General features: G+C 47.0%; 2 protein-coding genes across 4 annotated transcripts in view; both read right to left on the bottom strand.

Moving 5' to 3' along the window:
* The window catches only part of PRTG (protogenin), an 85853-nt gene extending 77874 nt beyond the window's left edge, over nucleotides 1-7979 (bottom strand). For both annotated transcript variants that reach the window (XM_081838764.1, XM_081838765.1), the window contains exons 1-2: nucleotides 7822-7979; nucleotides 6274-6576 (exon numbers count right to left, since the gene is read on the bottom strand). In XM_081838764.1, the coding sequence (XP_081694890.1) occupies nucleotides 6274-6576; nucleotides 7822-7879 (361 nt within the window). In that variant the 5' untranslated portion in view covers nucleotides 7880-7979. The remainder of the gene's footprint in view (nucleotides 1-6273; nucleotides 6577-7821) is intronic.
* Nucleotides 7980-13697: 5718 nt separating this feature from the next.
* The window catches only part of NEDD4 (NEDD4 E3 ubiquitin protein ligase), a 46278-nt gene continuing 43470 nt past the window's right edge, over nucleotides 13698-16505 (bottom strand). For both annotated transcript variants that reach the window (XM_081838741.1, XM_081838740.1), the window contains 2 exons: nucleotides 15703-15775; nucleotides 13698-15585 (listed from right to left, as the gene is read on the bottom strand). In XM_081838741.1, coding sequence (XP_081694867.1) covers nucleotides 15483-15585; nucleotides 15703-15775 — 176 coding nt within the window. In that variant the 3' untranslated portion in view covers nucleotides 13698-15482. The remainder of the gene's footprint in view (nucleotides 15586-15702; nucleotides 15776-16505) is intronic.

The raw sequence follows: 16505 nt of genomic DNA, 5'->3' as shown, positions 1-16505 counted from the left end.
AATGAAAGCAGAGGCAAGGGGGGGAGGGACAAAAAAAAGTACCAGATAATAAGCTGGATGTAGTACTGTACTCTGTGATGTTCTGGTTGGTCCCAATGAAGGTTTTCAGCGGTGGATTTTAAATTTCCCGCATTACAGACCAACCTTTGCTTTTTAATAAAATTAACATTTTTGACACTCCTCTCTCACACACAAAAGCTAAATATCACCTCCCCCAAAAAACCCTACTTGATTTGAAAAAAGAGGGAATGCTTCCAGTGACTGCAGGCCCATCAATATACTAGGTAGGCTTTTAACTATAAACAGGAAGCAAACGTTTGTATTCCTAGGGAGGGAGGGGCGCTACCTTAAGCCCCTGGAGAGGCAAGAAAGCAGATGTGAAAGAAGCAAAAGTCCATCACCTCATTGTCTGAAGCAGCAGACAATGAGCGAGGCTCTAACTTCCCTTCCACTCAACTGGCAGCCACCCACCTTTGTTCAAAGGAATCTTCTACAGAAAAGCAAAACATAAACAAACAAACCCTGCAAACTGCTTTTGTGCTGACACAATCAATTAGAAGATCTGGAGTGATTTTAAGTCAGTATCCTCTGATACCCATCTATGCCCTGCAGTGCAGAAATCAATAATATGCCAGCTATGTCACTGTCTCCTTTGATCTTAAAAAAGAAGATAAGAAGCTCTCTCTCGCTCTCTTAAAAAAACAACACACCACACTTCCATCCATCCACCCTTAACATCCATCTCCTTCAGTCAGATGAAGGCTTTCCAATCTGCGCTAGAGTGCTTTACTTTAGTATCTTCCAGTGCATCTCTTTCTGTTATCCAAAGGCTAATTGCATTTAAAAAGTAAATAATTTCAGGGGGACCCATCCAACCAACCTTATCAAGCTTTTGTTCCAGTTTTAACTATACAGGGCTTAAGCATTCGGTTCCAATGCCCTAACCCCACCACCACCCCATCCTTGTTGAAAAGACCTCAATGCTCAAATACTCTAGCAACTTTGAATCCTGTTAGTCAAAGAGGTGCTGCTAGCCTGAACTTCCAATAAGCTGTTTAATCTTCAGATATTAGCATTTTACCCCCACATGGTGCCTCACAAAGAAACTGTGAAGGAGGAAGGCATCTTCCTGCATGCTCCCCCCCCACCGTCCCCCATTACCCTATTGCATTAGGAGCAACAGCAGTCACCCTCCCAAAATGCAATATTTTTTAACCTAACTGATATGGTGACGGGCAGAAAGGGATGCTGGAAGGAAAGAAAATAAAGACTAGAAGCAAGTCAAAATTCTTTTGTGCTTGGATGAACAACAGGAAAGCAAAAGCGGGGGGGGGGGGCTGGAAAGGGATCCTGGCCCATCCCTCCAGCAAACTTGTTCTGATGGGCTCTTGAGATAAGGCTGCAGAGGGGCAGCAGAGGGGAGGCCAGGACAACGCATTGGGAACTCTGCATTCCTCAAGAACAATTCATGGCAATCACTAACTTTGCAGAGGAGCTTACATGAAAGCTTTGGCCAGTGAATGAGGGTCATCTGCTCTTTATCACAAGGGTAAACCTCATCCTGGCCAGTTTCTAACCTTTTAACCCTGTGAATTCTTAATGTGCACATGAATAATGGAATGGCTGCCTAGAGTGCAACCCTCAGCTCCCCCCCCTAACTTTAGATCCAAGCTCCCCATGTGCTCAAATCTCAAACTCTGGAGCAGATTAAAGTTTCAGATTTCCAAATGCAGCACCCAGGAATACACTTCTGAAACCAAAGATAAACCAAGGTGGTGAGAGATTTGAGCAAGCAAAAGGGAGAGAGCAGACTTGGGGTGGGGGGTGGGGGCTGGAGCAGCCGCCTTTTGCTTTTCACCCTTTGCAAAGGAAGAAAGAGAAGAAAGGGAAGCCCAGCCTCCACCTGCTTAGTATGTATAGTTTCAGCTTTGCCATGGCCACAAAGAAAGTCATTTTGTTCTTCAGAGCTGTAAAGCCATCATGAGCCCAGCTAAAACTATTTCCTTTGACTACAAAATGCTGGAAATTCATTCGCATCTACTGAAATTCTGAGAAACAGGAAAGGAGGCTTCCTTTATTTCTAATGCATTTGGGGTTTGAAAAGTAGAGTTTGAACCCTTATCACATTTAGACTGCAATCCGATACACATTTACATAGGACAAATAAATAGGTATAGGATCATGCTGTAAGGAAGTCATAAACTTTGGCTATATTTTAAACTTTGCAATTCCATATAAACACAGGAAAAACACTTGATTCAAGAAAGTGGGGGGGGGGAATCACCATAATGTATATTGTTCCGTAACTCTATTGTCTACCCAGCCTGACCATTGTCCGAATTATTTTAATTATATTCATGGTGACCTAAACACCATCTTGTGAGACAAGGTGACGAGAGAATGAAGCTATACCTTTCAATATCAAAACACATGGATCAGAATTTAGATGGTTGGGTCACCCTACTTGATCCAAAATGAAAGCAGCAAAACTTTGGGAGGAGCTTGCTAACTTCTGGGGCCATGGTGGTCACAGACTGCCCAGTCATCTGTCTTCTATTGTGGGAAATGTTTTCATAGGCAAGACTAGGCTTCACGAAATGCATCAGAAAGGATGGAGGTGTGAACTCTCTGGGAGCTCATCTACCACCTTTTCTGAGAATCAAGAACAAGGTGCTCTGGGATCCCCCATGACTTACTTGGACCATGTTTCTACATAGGTTTGACATCACCATTTCTTCAAATGTGTCCTGTCTGCCTCCAGTGTCATCAGAGGCTTCCCCAGGAAGCTGGGAGACTGTTATTATAGAAATCTCACAGCAATAATTATTTTGCCTTTAGGACTTTCTTCCAAACACAGGCAAAGACCACCCAAGCCAAGATTTGGCAGATTCCAATCCCCAACCATCGGGAGATTAAAAGCACAAATGAGCCAGGAGCAAAAGGGACATCTTCCAGAATCTGTAGATATACAGGTTGAACCACCAACTCAGAAAGTAGCAGGTGACTGACTCTCCACTTATTTGAAACCTGAGAACTTAGGCGTGGGATATTTCATTTATAAGGTAGGCTACTGATGGAAGACTTTCCCCAACTCTGGCACCAAAAGCCAAGCCAAGCAGGAAGTTCCTCAAATCCTTGGTTGCAAAGAGGAATTAGCTGGTGGAGGTCACTCTTTGCCCCACTGAGTGGGCAAAGCTGGGAAGCAGCAGGCAGCCACAGGCCTCCAGGAAGCTCCAAAGCCCTCTGGGAGGAAGCCTTGCAAAACAAGATGAAGAGTTCCCACAAGGGCAAATCTTGTGGTGGGGAGGCCAGAGCACCAAGTGCTTTGCTTGGGATATAAAAGCAAGCAAGGATAACGCTGGCAGTATTACCATATACCTCACTCACCTGTCCCAGAAGTTCACATGCAGCCACGTCTCAGCTTCCCTCTTGCATATTTATGCCACCACCCAGATAACTGTTTAAATGTGTGGCATAATGGTTAGTGTTGGACTATGGCCTAGGAGCCCAGGGTATGAATCCCCACTCAGCCATGAAGCTCACTACTGGGTGACCACGGGCCAGTCACCATCTCTTAACCTAACCTACCTCACAGGGTGGTTGTGAGGATGGAATGGGAAGGGGGATAACCAGGTGCACTGCCTTGAGCTCCTTGGAGGTCAAAGGTGGTATAGAAATGTAATAGACAGACAGATAAATTTGACTTTTAAGGTTGCACTCTTACTTGGAAGAAAAATTAGACATGTTTTGGGTCAAGCTGTAAGAAAATTGATCCTGAATAAGTTTGCTCACAAGGAACAAAACAGACAAAAACCCAGACTCGAAGTCTGGGAGGCCATTTCCATCCCACAGAAGACTGAACATAGAGTAAGTGAGGCTGGGAGAAAAGGAATATATTCAAGGGAAACTATGTTTCTGCTGTGCAAGTTTTTTTGGCCACAACCCAGCAGCAACTCCTCCCCTGCTAGTCAAGACAGTGGATGAGCTCCTTGCAAGAGCCACTGTACTGGCAGAGGGCGGGAGGGCTTTTGTGTGATAAGCAAAGTCCATGCAGGAACACCCTGATGTGGTCTTGAAGAGTTTTTACTTTTCAAAGTAAGTGGCAGTCACTTTCCAGTCATCACATTTGGCCAACAAGATGCCATTGCACAGCCATTTAAGATCTAGGTGTGGTCTGCAGGCACATGATGAACAACTTAAGCTGAAGTTAAGTAGTTCTGGGTTTGGTCAGTCAATGCTCAGATAAGAGACAACCTGGGACCCTCCACAGACACACACATGTATGCTGCTTTAAATTCTGAGATGCAAGAAAAGCAGAATCTAAACATAGCAACTACAAGTAAAGTAATGGCTTTCACACCACCACATGCAGCATTGAGAAGCTGGCTCATTCCTTACACAGAAGTGGTTAAATATCTCACTCCTTCTGCCTTTCCCCACTTCTGTGGCAGCATATGGAGTGGCCTTTTGTGATCTCCAGACACTATGTAAGTAATTAGTCTCTAAACCCACTCTCAGCATCAGGCACCAACATCTAAGTTCTCATTTTGTCCTGTGGGACAAAACATACTTTTAAGGTCTTGCAGCACCTTAAGATTAACAAAAATATATATTGTGTCATAAACTTAAAACATACTTTTAAGGTCTTGCAGCACCTTAAGATTAACAAAAATATATATTGTGTCATAAACTTCCCTAGACTAGAGTCTACTTCATCAGGTGCGTGAAGCGTCATGAGAGGGTTATTTCTGCATCTCCAGCAAAGAGTTCCCAAACTGTATCCTCTGGACTGTCATTGGCCCACAAGCTTCATTCAGGTGGGAATTGGAACATCCATCATATAAAATATTCATATTGATGTTTAATTGTATTTTATTGCTACTTTTATTTCCCAAGTGTATTTTACTGTTATCACAATCTGAATTATATAGGGTTACAATTGCTACAACAGGCAGAAAAACCTGTGGCCTGCCAAAGATGCTCAGCAATTTTCAAATGGGCCAGAGTGGGAAAAACTTGAGCACCACTCATCTACAGATGAGCACAGCCACAGCAGTTGCTGAAACCTTTCAACAGCTTGACCTCATACCCAAAGCTGCACTCCTCCCTTGTCTCTTGGGACAGAAGGATGCCAGCTATATACAGTTCATCAGACATAGACAAACTCAGCCCTCCATATGTTTTGAGACTACAATTCCCATCATCCCTGACCACTGGTCCTGTTAGCTAGGGATGATGGGAGTTGTAGTCCCAAAACATCTGGAGAGCCGTGTTTGCCTATACCTGCAGTACATACTCATCTACAGATGAACACAGCAGCCACTCCCCCAAATTTAGATGTACAGAATGAAAATGCATCAGCCCATGCTAGAAGAGTATTCATTGTTTTTGCTGCTGCAGACCAACACAGGGCTGAGTACCCTTCTGTCCAGTTAAGGAACAGCAGTGGCACACTTATGGAGGGCCAATAGCTGATCCTCCTTCACAGGAAGGGCTGCCCTATAGCTAGTCAGATCACTTTGCCATTTAGCTGTCAACACTAACTTGTCTACACTAACTTGCAGTGGCTCTCTCAGGTTGCAGGCAGGAGACAGTTCCCAGCCCTGCCTGGAGAAGCCATTGGGGATTAAAGTTGGGGCCTTCAGTATGCAAGGCAGATGCTGCACCATTGAGCTACAGCCCTTCGAAGCAAGATGGCAGCAGGTGTGGATTCCCAACTCTGATACCAGCAGATTAACAACAACAAAATAAGAGCTTCAATGTGCTTAAAGGCAAGTATCTCACAAATATTTAGGTCCCTGGGAGCCAACCTTCCTTAACCTGTTGTAGTCCAACAGCAGCAGGAGAGCAACCCTCATGCAGCCACACTGACAGAGGCTGATGGGAGCTACAACCCCAAAGAGCTGGAGGGTGCCAAGCTAGGGAAGGGCTGTTGTAAGTTCATGTATTCACTATGTTTTGAAATACAGTTTGCAGCGATAGTTCACTCCCTCAAAAATCTCCCTTTATGAAGATGCCAGGTGTACTATTTGGAGTAGCCCAGGCAAAGTCAACCTCTATGTAGCAGAGGTTAAAAGAGGCTTCACAAACACATGCATTTACAAACTGAACCACAAAGTCATTTAAAATTCCCGTAAGGTTTAAAATTGTACTGGAAGAATGATAGCAATGCATTTTATCGAGCACGCACGGACTAATGTTGTCACTCTGTTCCTGAACAGGTTTACAAAGGAAGGAAATGATCAACAGCGAAGAACAACTGTGATGACTTACTGGCTAATGTGAGGTGGGCCTTATGGCTGAGGATAGCACCGTATTTGTTGAGAGCCAAGCACTGGTAGTGTCCTTCATCCAGCGTCTCCCCACGTTTGCTCTCCACTTCGCTGATGTACAAAGAGCCATTAGACAAAGTGTAGATCCGTTCATTTTCAGCCACCTTCACCCCGTTTTTGAGCCATGTGATGGTGATGGGGACTTCGCCTCGTGCCTGGCAGTCCAGAACCACAGGCTCCTTCCTAGCAACAGTTACGTCCTGCGGCTCTTTCGCAAAAAACAGTTCACTAAAGCACCATATTCCTGAGAGAACGAGAAAGAGGGGAAAGGAAAGAGAAAGAAAGTAGTTTCTTTTCTGTGTAGGGTCAAACACATGTGAACTGCTGTGTAACTGGTTTAAAGTGCTGGAGGCCTGAAATATTTTAATAACACTCCACACATGAAAACATTATATATCAATATACAGTGTTTGCTGGGTGCATTGCTAAAGGTTACATTTTTAAAACTGTACTTGTTTAAAAGCTGAAAGAGAGCTTTTTTCTCCTTGTTGATTGGAAGTGGGGGGGTGTTTTTATTTTTGGTCAAATTGATTAACAGATTAATTGAACAAACACTGCAGCCCAACCGAACAGATGGCGACCAGATCAAAGGAGAGGGAAAGGAGCTAACACGTGGATAACTTTATTTAAAGGTCCTTTGGGAAGAAAGTTCTGTCTCCCCGCCCCGGAAAAAATTCAGAGCCCCAGCACTATCGATGCCCGTTGGGGTTTCACGGTCCCACCCTGGTTGGCCAAGGGGAGCAAACGGGCATGCTGCCCCCAGGAGGAACAATCGGGGGGCACACACCGCCTCGCCCCCCGAAAAGCTCCCTGCCTGGCCGGCTTGGCTGGGGCTGTTGGGGAGAAGCGCTTCCAGGAGAGCCGCGGAGGGAGCAGGACCCGGAGGGGCGGGAAATGGCCCCTCGCCCCCCTTTCCGAGCTGGGGGGCCGGGCTCCTAAGATGTCCCGGTGTGGAAACGGCCCCTGCGGCAAGGGAAGAGGCGCTGGTGCGGGCGGGGTCTTCGAGCCTCGTCGCCGGGCCCCTTCCAGGCCACAAGCCGGTCGCTAATTTTACAAGCTCGTCAAAAAAAAAGATCCCGCGCGGGGCGCCTCGTAAAAGGCTCTTTTTACAAGAGCTCGTTAGCCCGGCCAGCGCTGGACTGGCGGGCGGGCGGGGGGGAGGGGGGGGAGCCCTGAGCGGGCGGGACGCAGCGAGGCGAGCGAGCGAGCGAGACCCCCCCCCCGCCCAAAAGAAGGGGGAAGCGCCGCTCCGGGGAAGAGCTCCGACGGACGGAGACGCGCAGCCTGGGCAGCCGGCGGGCTGTGGGCAGAGGATGGCGCGGCTCCGGAGGTGGGAAGGGGAAGCGGCGAGCCGGAGGAGAGGAGGGGCCGCGCGGGCGGCCGCCTCCGCCTCTTCTGGGCCGGCTGCCAGGAGGAGGACCGGCCGGCCAGTTAGTCCGGGGGATGCGCGGCGGCGGCGGCGGCGGCGGCGCCCGGTCCGGCGGCTCACCTGGGAGGGCGAGGAGGCCGAGGAAGGCGGCGAGGAGCGGGTTCCGTCGGGGCGCCATTTAGCCTCTCTGGGGCATCGCCCTCCTCCGGCCAGCAGCGCGTCCGTCCGTCCAGAGGGCCGAATGGCTTCTCTCTGCCTGGCCGGCCAGCGCGCCCGCCGGGGACTCTTTCTTCTCCCCCCGCTCCCCGCTTGGGGCAGCGCAGGGACACAGGGTGGAGAGACGCAGCAAGGGGAGGAGGGGGCTGCGGCCGCGGCCGGGGTCCGGCAGGGCAGGCGGGGAGGGAGGGAGGGAGGGAGGAGGGGGCGGGGGGCTCCCCGGCCCTACTTTCGGGGCCTCTTCATTGGCCTCTGGCTGGAGCCGGCCCTCCGCCCCCTCCCCGCGCAGGCACCTGAGGTCAGCCTCGCCAAGCGCCCGCCCGCCCGCGAGGAGGAGGAGGAGGGGGCGCGGGGAGGAGGCTGCTGGCGGGCTCTCCCGGGGGGATCCCCTCGCTGTGGGGAGGGCGGCGGCCTGGACGCGCGCCCTCCCGAACGGGCTCCTGGCCCCGGGGTTCTGGGCCGCCGCGCTGCCCGGCCCGACGGGGCGGCCGAGAAGAGCCTCCAGCGCCAGGAGCAGCTGGGCGGAGGAGGGGCTTCCCGCCTGGCAGCCCGGGCAATAAGGGCACAAGGTTCCCCCTTGGTCTCCCGAGGCTGCGACCCGCCGACGACTCGCTCGCTGCGCTGCTCCTGCCCGAAGTAGACCGGCAAACGCGGGGGCTGCTGAGGGACCCCAAGGGGAGCTTCGTGGGGCTGCCGGGGTCCCCGAGCAGATAAAGGGCTAAACCGGCCCCTCCAAGCACCGTTAACCCGTTGTTGCCTTCCTATTTGTCTCTGTATATTTAAAATAATGGCTTGGGGCAATATGTATTTGAAGAGCCTGCCAAACTCCGCTTTCTTTTCCAGTTATCTATTTATGGCTGTCCTCCTAGCTCTGATTTTGATGAATTGCTGCTATAACTGGAGACCTTGTTGAAGCTATGCAAGGTATAACACGCAGCACTTAGGGCTGATAAAGATCTCTCCGCATCAGTGCTGTGTGTGGCCAGCATAAAACTCCCATTGGCATTCTTTCGCAGCGAATACTCGACTCTTTCATTGCCTCTTGTTTAATTCCATAAGAAGAACGGGGCTGCTGGATCAGACCAAAGGCCTGCCCGGTCCTGCTTCCTGTTCTCCCAGTAGCCCAATGGGAATAAGCTTGAAAGCAGGGCATGTGCTCCCCACTCGTCGCTGCCATGAAATGACGTCTAGGGCCACATTACTGCAAGAAGTTCTCCAGTTGTCCTAAGGAAGCTCCCACTGGCCACCTCTTGCCTCTGGCAGGGACCCAGAGCTGGCATTAACCTTCCACACAGATCTGGAAACACTTAGGGAAGAGGACAGGAGTTTTCAGGGACTGAGGATTAAGCATACCCCATCCCCCGCCACAAGTATAACTTGGGGTTCAGAAGTATGCACAGGGCTATTGTTAGATGCCTAGCTAGAATGCCACCTGCCTTTTGGCCTTTGTATTATAAGCTGAACCTGTCACCCAAGGGTGCCCCTGAGAGTTGTTCTTTATTGCAGCATTTTGGCCACATCGCTGAATTTCCTAACAAACTCACACTTGAAAAGTGGAAAGCTTGACCAGAGACCTACTAAGGCCCAGAGATACATGCAAATGTGTTTCATGTCCTTGTCTACTCTTACGTGGATTTTTAGGAATTGGCTGTTTGATTCCCCCCCATTTTATCTTCGGTCTCATCAGAAGGATAGATGGCTGAGGCCTTCTGCCTCTGCTCCATTTTATCTCCCACAGACGTGCAGGAACTCTGACCAGAGGCGGCTCCACCAGGCCTGTCCCCTTATCTTAACCTCCCCCCTCCTCCAAAAGGCCCTTCCTACCTACCAGCTGCTGTCACAGCACAAGAGCGATGACCTCTCAGGAGTGTGAAGATAAACAGATCGGAAGCCTCCAAGGCATCTCCCAAGCCCTCTCCCTCCCTCTCTCTCTCTCACACACACTGGACCACAGGTCTAGCTTCCATAACAATATTTCTCCTCACCAGGAGTCTTATATTTCAGAGAGGTCCTGAACCACACACAAAAGCTCCTCTGAAGCGGCTTTTTTGCAAAACGAAAAAACAGTCCATGAAAGTTTGTCCATTTGCTCATCTTGCTAACAAAACTGTTTGTTTACAGCTAATGCTAGAAACTCTTGGAATTTTTGCTTAGCTCAGATTGGATGCATAAGGGGAGCGGAGGGAGGAATTCGTTTCCCTGGACCCAACAGGCTTTGTAGTAGGATTTTTTTCTGCCTGACACCAAACTGGAGTCAGAAACAAGCCCGTTCTGTATTCCTTCTGCATATCTCCAGGAACGTTAGCAAACTTCCACTAATGCAAAAGTACAAGTGACACCTTTTGCTGGTTGTGTGTCGAGTGGCATGGTCCTTGCTTCCATGGGAGATACAGTACTGCACTAAAGCAGGTGCCACAATGACAGAGGCAGCACTTTGTGAGGATTTTGCACAGAACACATTCATTTGCAACACTTCCACAAGTAGAAGCAGGCTGGCATAGAAGAATGGACAGTGGCTTTAATCTTTAAGTGGGTTGTACAGTGGTACCTCGGGTTAAGTACTTAATTCATTCCGGAGATCCGTTCTTAACCTGAAACTGTTCTTAACCTGAAACACCACTTTAGCTAATGGGGCCTCCTGCTGCTGCCACACTGCCTCACGATTCCTGTTCTCATCCTGAAACAAAGTTCTTAATCCAAGGTACTATTTCTGGGTTAGCGGAGTCTCTAACCTGAAGTGTATGTAACCCGAGGTACCACTGTATTATGAATCAGAAACTGGTTAAAGAGAACAAGGATGAACCAAGACAGTTCTTACTATGGAGAGATGGAATAAGTGGGAACCCTGAAGATCTGCAACAGGATTAGTGCTTTTTAATTCCAAGCAGGACTTAGTTGAAAACAATTATAGGTAACAAAGTCTGAGGATGGCACCAAATTATTTAGAGTGGAAAAAAGAAAAGGAATCAGGAGGAGCTCCAAAAACTTCTCTCCACGCTAGATAAGCTGGCAGAAAAATAGCAGTGTACACAAGTATAAAATATCACAATGGGGTCCGAGCTGGCAGTGGCTGAGCAGAGAGAGGAGAGGCAGCAGAGGGATTGCGGAAAAGCGAAGAACATAAGATGAGCTTGTTGGATCAGGCCAACGGCCCACATATTCCAGCATCCTGTTCTTCCAGTAGCCACTCAGATGCTTGTGGGATTTGAGCACAGCAGCGCTCTACCCGCCTGTGGTTTCCAACAACGGGGATAAGCAAATCCAGGGGTAAAAGTGCTTGCTCCAAATATAACCCAGAGCCACTATAGCCACTTTTTGAGACATTTCCCCACCATTCGGACATTTCACTAAAAACACCAACTACTTTTAAATGCACAGCTGCCTCCATCGTTGCCTTCTAGGAAAATTCAGTGCAGCTTTCGGCAGCCAAGTGCCTTCCAGATGTTTTCGACTACAACTCCCATCATGCTGCTCAGAGCCGGTGGAAGCTGTAGTCCAAAACTTCTGGAGGGAACCACATTTTGGAGTTATTTAAGATGGTATTCATAAGATTCAGTGGCTCCCCCTTGTGGAACTGAAAAGGTGTCTGCTTACTCCAGTGGGAGCAATTGCCAAGTTGAGTGAATCACATATTCAGGATGAATGTTGGATCCTATTTTTTGTGTTCATGAAGCTTTTCCCCACCCTTTTGTTACTGGGTCCAATTCCCTTCAGGCCCCATTAATATCCCTACCAGGTGATTTGGGGCAGCTCAGGTGGCAAATTTCAGAGTACTGTATTTGAGTCCTAAACTTGTGTATTCTTGCTCAGGCCCTAAATTCATCTGCAGTGTGATAGCTGGCTTGTTCTGCCCTCTGGTGGAGCTTGAGGAGTAATCAAAATTGCCTCAATCTCCCAAGAAAGAGAGATTCCTCATCATTAGTGCTGTTACTTATTGCCTGCAAAGGTGCAGGGAAAATCTTTGCCACTGAATATTTGAGGAGACAGGAAGCTGTCTATACCAGTAAGACAGGCTAGCAAAAATGGCTTGGGATATCTTGTGGATAGCAAGAGTACTTTTAACCTCACTAACCTTGATGGGGAAAAAGTGAGACCTCCTGGAATAGATGATCAGCAGCTGAATCAAAGGGGGAAAGGGACTGATGTATGTCACTCAGAGCAGAGTTGCACTGCAGAGAAACATTTCACCACTTCTATTGAAGAAATGCAAAAGCATCAGACTCCACAATTTACACATTGGCTGATCCCACCCTCACCCATTGGGGTTTTTGATCTGTGATCTCTGATGAAGTTTAGCACTTCATCTAACTCAGGCTTCCTCAACCTCGGCCCTCCAGATGTTTTTGGCCTACAACTCCCATGATCCCTAGCTAGCAGGAGCAGTGGTCAGGGATGATGGGAATTGTAGTCTTAAAACATCTGGAGGGCCAAGGTTGAGGAAGTCTGATCTAACTCCCCATTTGAAAGAAGACATCTGGACTATGTGGAAGTGGAATATAACCCATTTTACAAGCCTCACCAATCATTTCTAGGGGCTGTGGAAGGCTCAGAGGAAAAGCTGGACATCTTGTGACTGCCTGGCAGGCTACAACTTGGAGACTTGCTTGATCCAAGAAATAAGCTTGGTTTTCATAATTATCCAACTACATAGTAAGGCAAATCAACTGATGTCTGGGTTTGACACAGCTGCATGTTTGGGAGTAGCTTTTATCTATGCATTAAATAAACTGCATTTTGTCACAGGTCAATGGTTCTCAAATGGTGTGGCAGGAGAGGATGGCAAATGTGGCAGGAAGGTTCAAGGGCAATCAGAGAAACATTTAAACATTTCAGGGTAGCTTAGTAGAGTATAAAAATAAAAGAAAAAATCAGATATGCAACCATTGGTTATTCTTCTGGTGCTCCATGACATATGTCTGTCTCAAATTAGAGATTACCTGACAAAGGCAAGCTCACGCCTCTCACTGGGTTTGCATACATGCTTAAGGTGTATATGTTTATAATTATATTTTGGGAATGATTCATGTTCCTATGTAGCTACATTGTTTTATACTTTCTGGATGTCCCATGATCATATTGTAAAGCATGTTATAAATCAAGCACTGCTAGGAATTGTTTCTTCTGGTTTTCTTATCAATAAAAAATTCAGTGCAGCATGAGCAAATTTCTATTCTGCAAGTGTGGCCCAGAGAAAAATGTTTGAGAACCACTGTCACAGGTTTTCACACACAGTCCCCACTCCATAGTCCAGGGTTTTTATTTATTTATGGCATTTATATGCCACCTTCCCTCTCCAAGGAGGCACTCAAGGTGGGGTACCTGGTTCTCCACCTCCTCATTTGATCCACACAAGAAGGAACAGTGAAAGGTAAGAGGATAGATAGCAAGAGCTTTGGGAGCAGATATTTCCTGGAGCTAAGAGGCAAAGGAGGAGAAACTGATGGGAATGGCTGCTTCAGAGAACTACCGTATTTTTTGCTCTATAAGACTCACTTTTTCCCTCCTAAAAAGTAAGGGGAAATGTGTGTGCGTCTTATGGAGCGAATGCAGGCTGCGCAGCTATCCCAGAAGCCAGGACAGCAAGAGGGATTGCTGCTTTCACTGCGCAGCGATCCCTTTTGCTGTTCTGGCTTCTGGGATTCAAAATATTTTTTTTTCTTGTTTTCCTCCTCCAAAAACTAGGTGCGTCTTGTGGTCTGGTGTGTCTTATAGAGCGAAAAATACGATAATTCTAGACCATTTCAGGAGTACCGAATTGACTTGAATGAAAACCAGCCAGCTTATCAGAATAGATTTTATTTACCGTTTCAGGTTCTTCAGGCTGTTCATTTGTTAGACTAAAGTACTCTGTTACATTCAAATTTATACAGACAGATTATTCCAAATTTTACACACACAACCCCCCCCCAAAAAAGTATGTATATTGAATAACCATTTTTATTTACTTGTAATACTCTTGAATGCATTAGACCCCGTCCAAAAAGGATTTGAAAGACCCCTTAAGGCCCATTTGTTAGGGTGAGTTGCAGGTCTTCAACAATGTGCATGTGAGATGGCAACTGGCCATAGGGGTGGACCTGCCTTTTCTCTACGTCTTTGGTGCAGTTCACCAAGTGTTGCAGCAGCACAGTGACCTTTCCAACAGGTCAGGCATGAGCCCCTTCCAACTGGGTCAGGATTGTGGCACTTGGGGAACTGCTCCAGGTACATGCATAACAAAAGGGTTCAAGAGTCAACCAAAACCAAAGACTGTTTTGTAAACTTCCACTTCTCAAAACATGATTTTAAACCAGCACTGACTAAAATATCCTTATTTCTTATTGAACAAATGTACAAAATGGTTCATGCTGAATTGCACATTATATACTATAACTTTGGTTACACTGTATTTTTATTTGGTTTCTAGACTAAATGTTGACAAAATATAAAAATGCAGTTGGAATAGGGATGGAAGAGCAGTCCTGTAACATCTAAACTAATTTCAGGGCCAAATTCTGCCCTGGGTGCTTATTCTGAGAAGCGTCACTCACGTTTGCACAGATCAGATTGCTGAATTTGGCCCGCAAAACCCTGTAAACATGTCTGCATATTTATTTATTTATTGTGGTGCAATACTGCAAGAATGAATATGAAAAGGCATTTTCCTATGACTTAACACTGTAGTATTCAAAAACAAAAAAAAGTCTGTCTTGAGTTCAAAAAAGCAAAGCTGAAAATATTATTTGTTAGACAATTTATCAAAATATGATTTACCAAAAATACACTAGCATATAAATCCAAACAGGTTTTAAAATAATCTCATTTAAGTCCATGCTACTTTTTAATCTCAAAAGTTAAAAAGTTTAGAAATAGAATTGGGAATACTAAAAAAGGAAACAACTGGGCATAACCGACTGGGAAGAAGTTTCCTCCTGTGCAATGCCCAGGGAAGCTGCTGCTGCCAGTCTCCGTGCACAGCTTCTCGCTGCTCAGAGCAAGCACAGCTGGACAGGGAAACTGCCATCCAGCACCCAGGCACAAGCCCTACCAGCTCGGCGCCTGCAGCAATGTGCACAAGCGCAGCCAGAGCCAGTTTACTGCGCACAGGTGGAAAGATTTTAAGGTTACCCAAAGATATAGTTAAGGTGCTTTGGAAAATCTGAAGAAGTGCTTCGCAACCCAAGAGCAGAATCCGTGGGATGTCCAGCCACCTCTGGAGAGAGAATGCACACATGGACCGACGGATGGACGGAAGACAGACAGACAGACTCGGCTTTTCACAGCTTACGCTTTCAGTAGTTAAGATTGCCAAGGCGGCAAATTCTTGAAAGAGGTAATGCAAGGCTCATTCATGCCAGCCTCACCAGTGTTCATGCGCACCCGCTAATCCAACAGGCAAGAGTTTGAAATGCAAAATACAATTAGCTGTAACTGAAATTAACACTTTTTTTAAAAAAAAGAGAGGATACCATAAAGTTGCCATTCAAATGCAGCAACAGAGTCCATGGAATATTTGTTTTGCTTGTAAACTCTCAAATTGCAGCACAGAAAAGAAGTACAGCATTGTCATCGTCCTCTCCTGGGGCTCAGTCAACGCCATCAAACCCCTGAGCATTTTCAATTGCAAAGTGAAGCTTGTCCCACAAGTCTTCAAAAGATTCATATGGAGGCAAATCCAAGCGGTTAAAACTGGGGCGGGGTGGGGTGGAGATGGATAGAAGAGACACAAGAAAAACAGCTATATTATATGCCAGGATGGACAGAGAAACAATCTCAACAGAATACTTCATGCTCAGGAATATTTACCAAGTATGAGCTCTCGGCAGTTTGTCAGGGCTGCCCCAGTACTCAATGGTGAACAACTGTGGTCCATTTGAACCTGCAAGGAACATACACAGCAAGCCTAATGATTTTAGATCCTCACCTGGTCACAGTGTATGTCTTGGCTACAGGCAGCTCTCATTTATGGAAGTGGAACATGCAAACTATGGGAAAAAGAAACTAATCCAGCTACAGCAGGGTAGGGGCCAAGACTGACTTGTGAATTAAGGTGGTCCAGTGGAGAAGACCTTACCTCTGCCCTGTGGCAAACCCATCCTCATCTGCAACACAAGGTCAAAAGTCTACCTTGCGGGAGCGTGGTAATGGGTTCCTGACATAATGAACGTGATGAGGATGCTTGAACAGAAAAGAAGCAGCTCAATGTCATGTGCTGATTCCAAAGTGCTTCTAGACTTGGTGACCCTCCCAAATGGGTTCATGGCACCTTGTGCAGCCATTAACAGAAGTAGTGAATCATGATATTTAAGAAGTTATTTTCCAAGAATATGCAGACTAAGTTGGTCCCACAACTCAGCTTTGAGGGAGCAGGACGGAGGGCTCCTATTTGGGTAATTGCAGCGCAAACAAGTCAATACATCTTCCCATTAGTTATTAAATTAATTCTAGTTACTGGGGATAAACAAGAGCTGGTGATTTCATCAGCTGCATCTCCCCAACCCCACACTGGAGAGGTGTGTGTGTGTGTGTGTGTGTGTGTGTGTGTGTGTGTGTGTAGGGGAGGGTAGACAGGAAGGGCACATGCAAGGGACCACATGTGCTATTATCAG

The sequence above is a fragment of the Podarcis erhardii genome, assembly GCF_964252035.2.
Source record: "Podarcis erhardii genome assembly, chromosome: 14".
NCBI classification, from domain to species: domain Eukaryota; kingdom Metazoa; phylum Chordata; class Lepidosauria; order Squamata; family Lacertidae; genus Podarcis; species Podarcis erhardii.
This window is presented reverse-complemented; position numbering and strand designations above follow the sequence as displayed.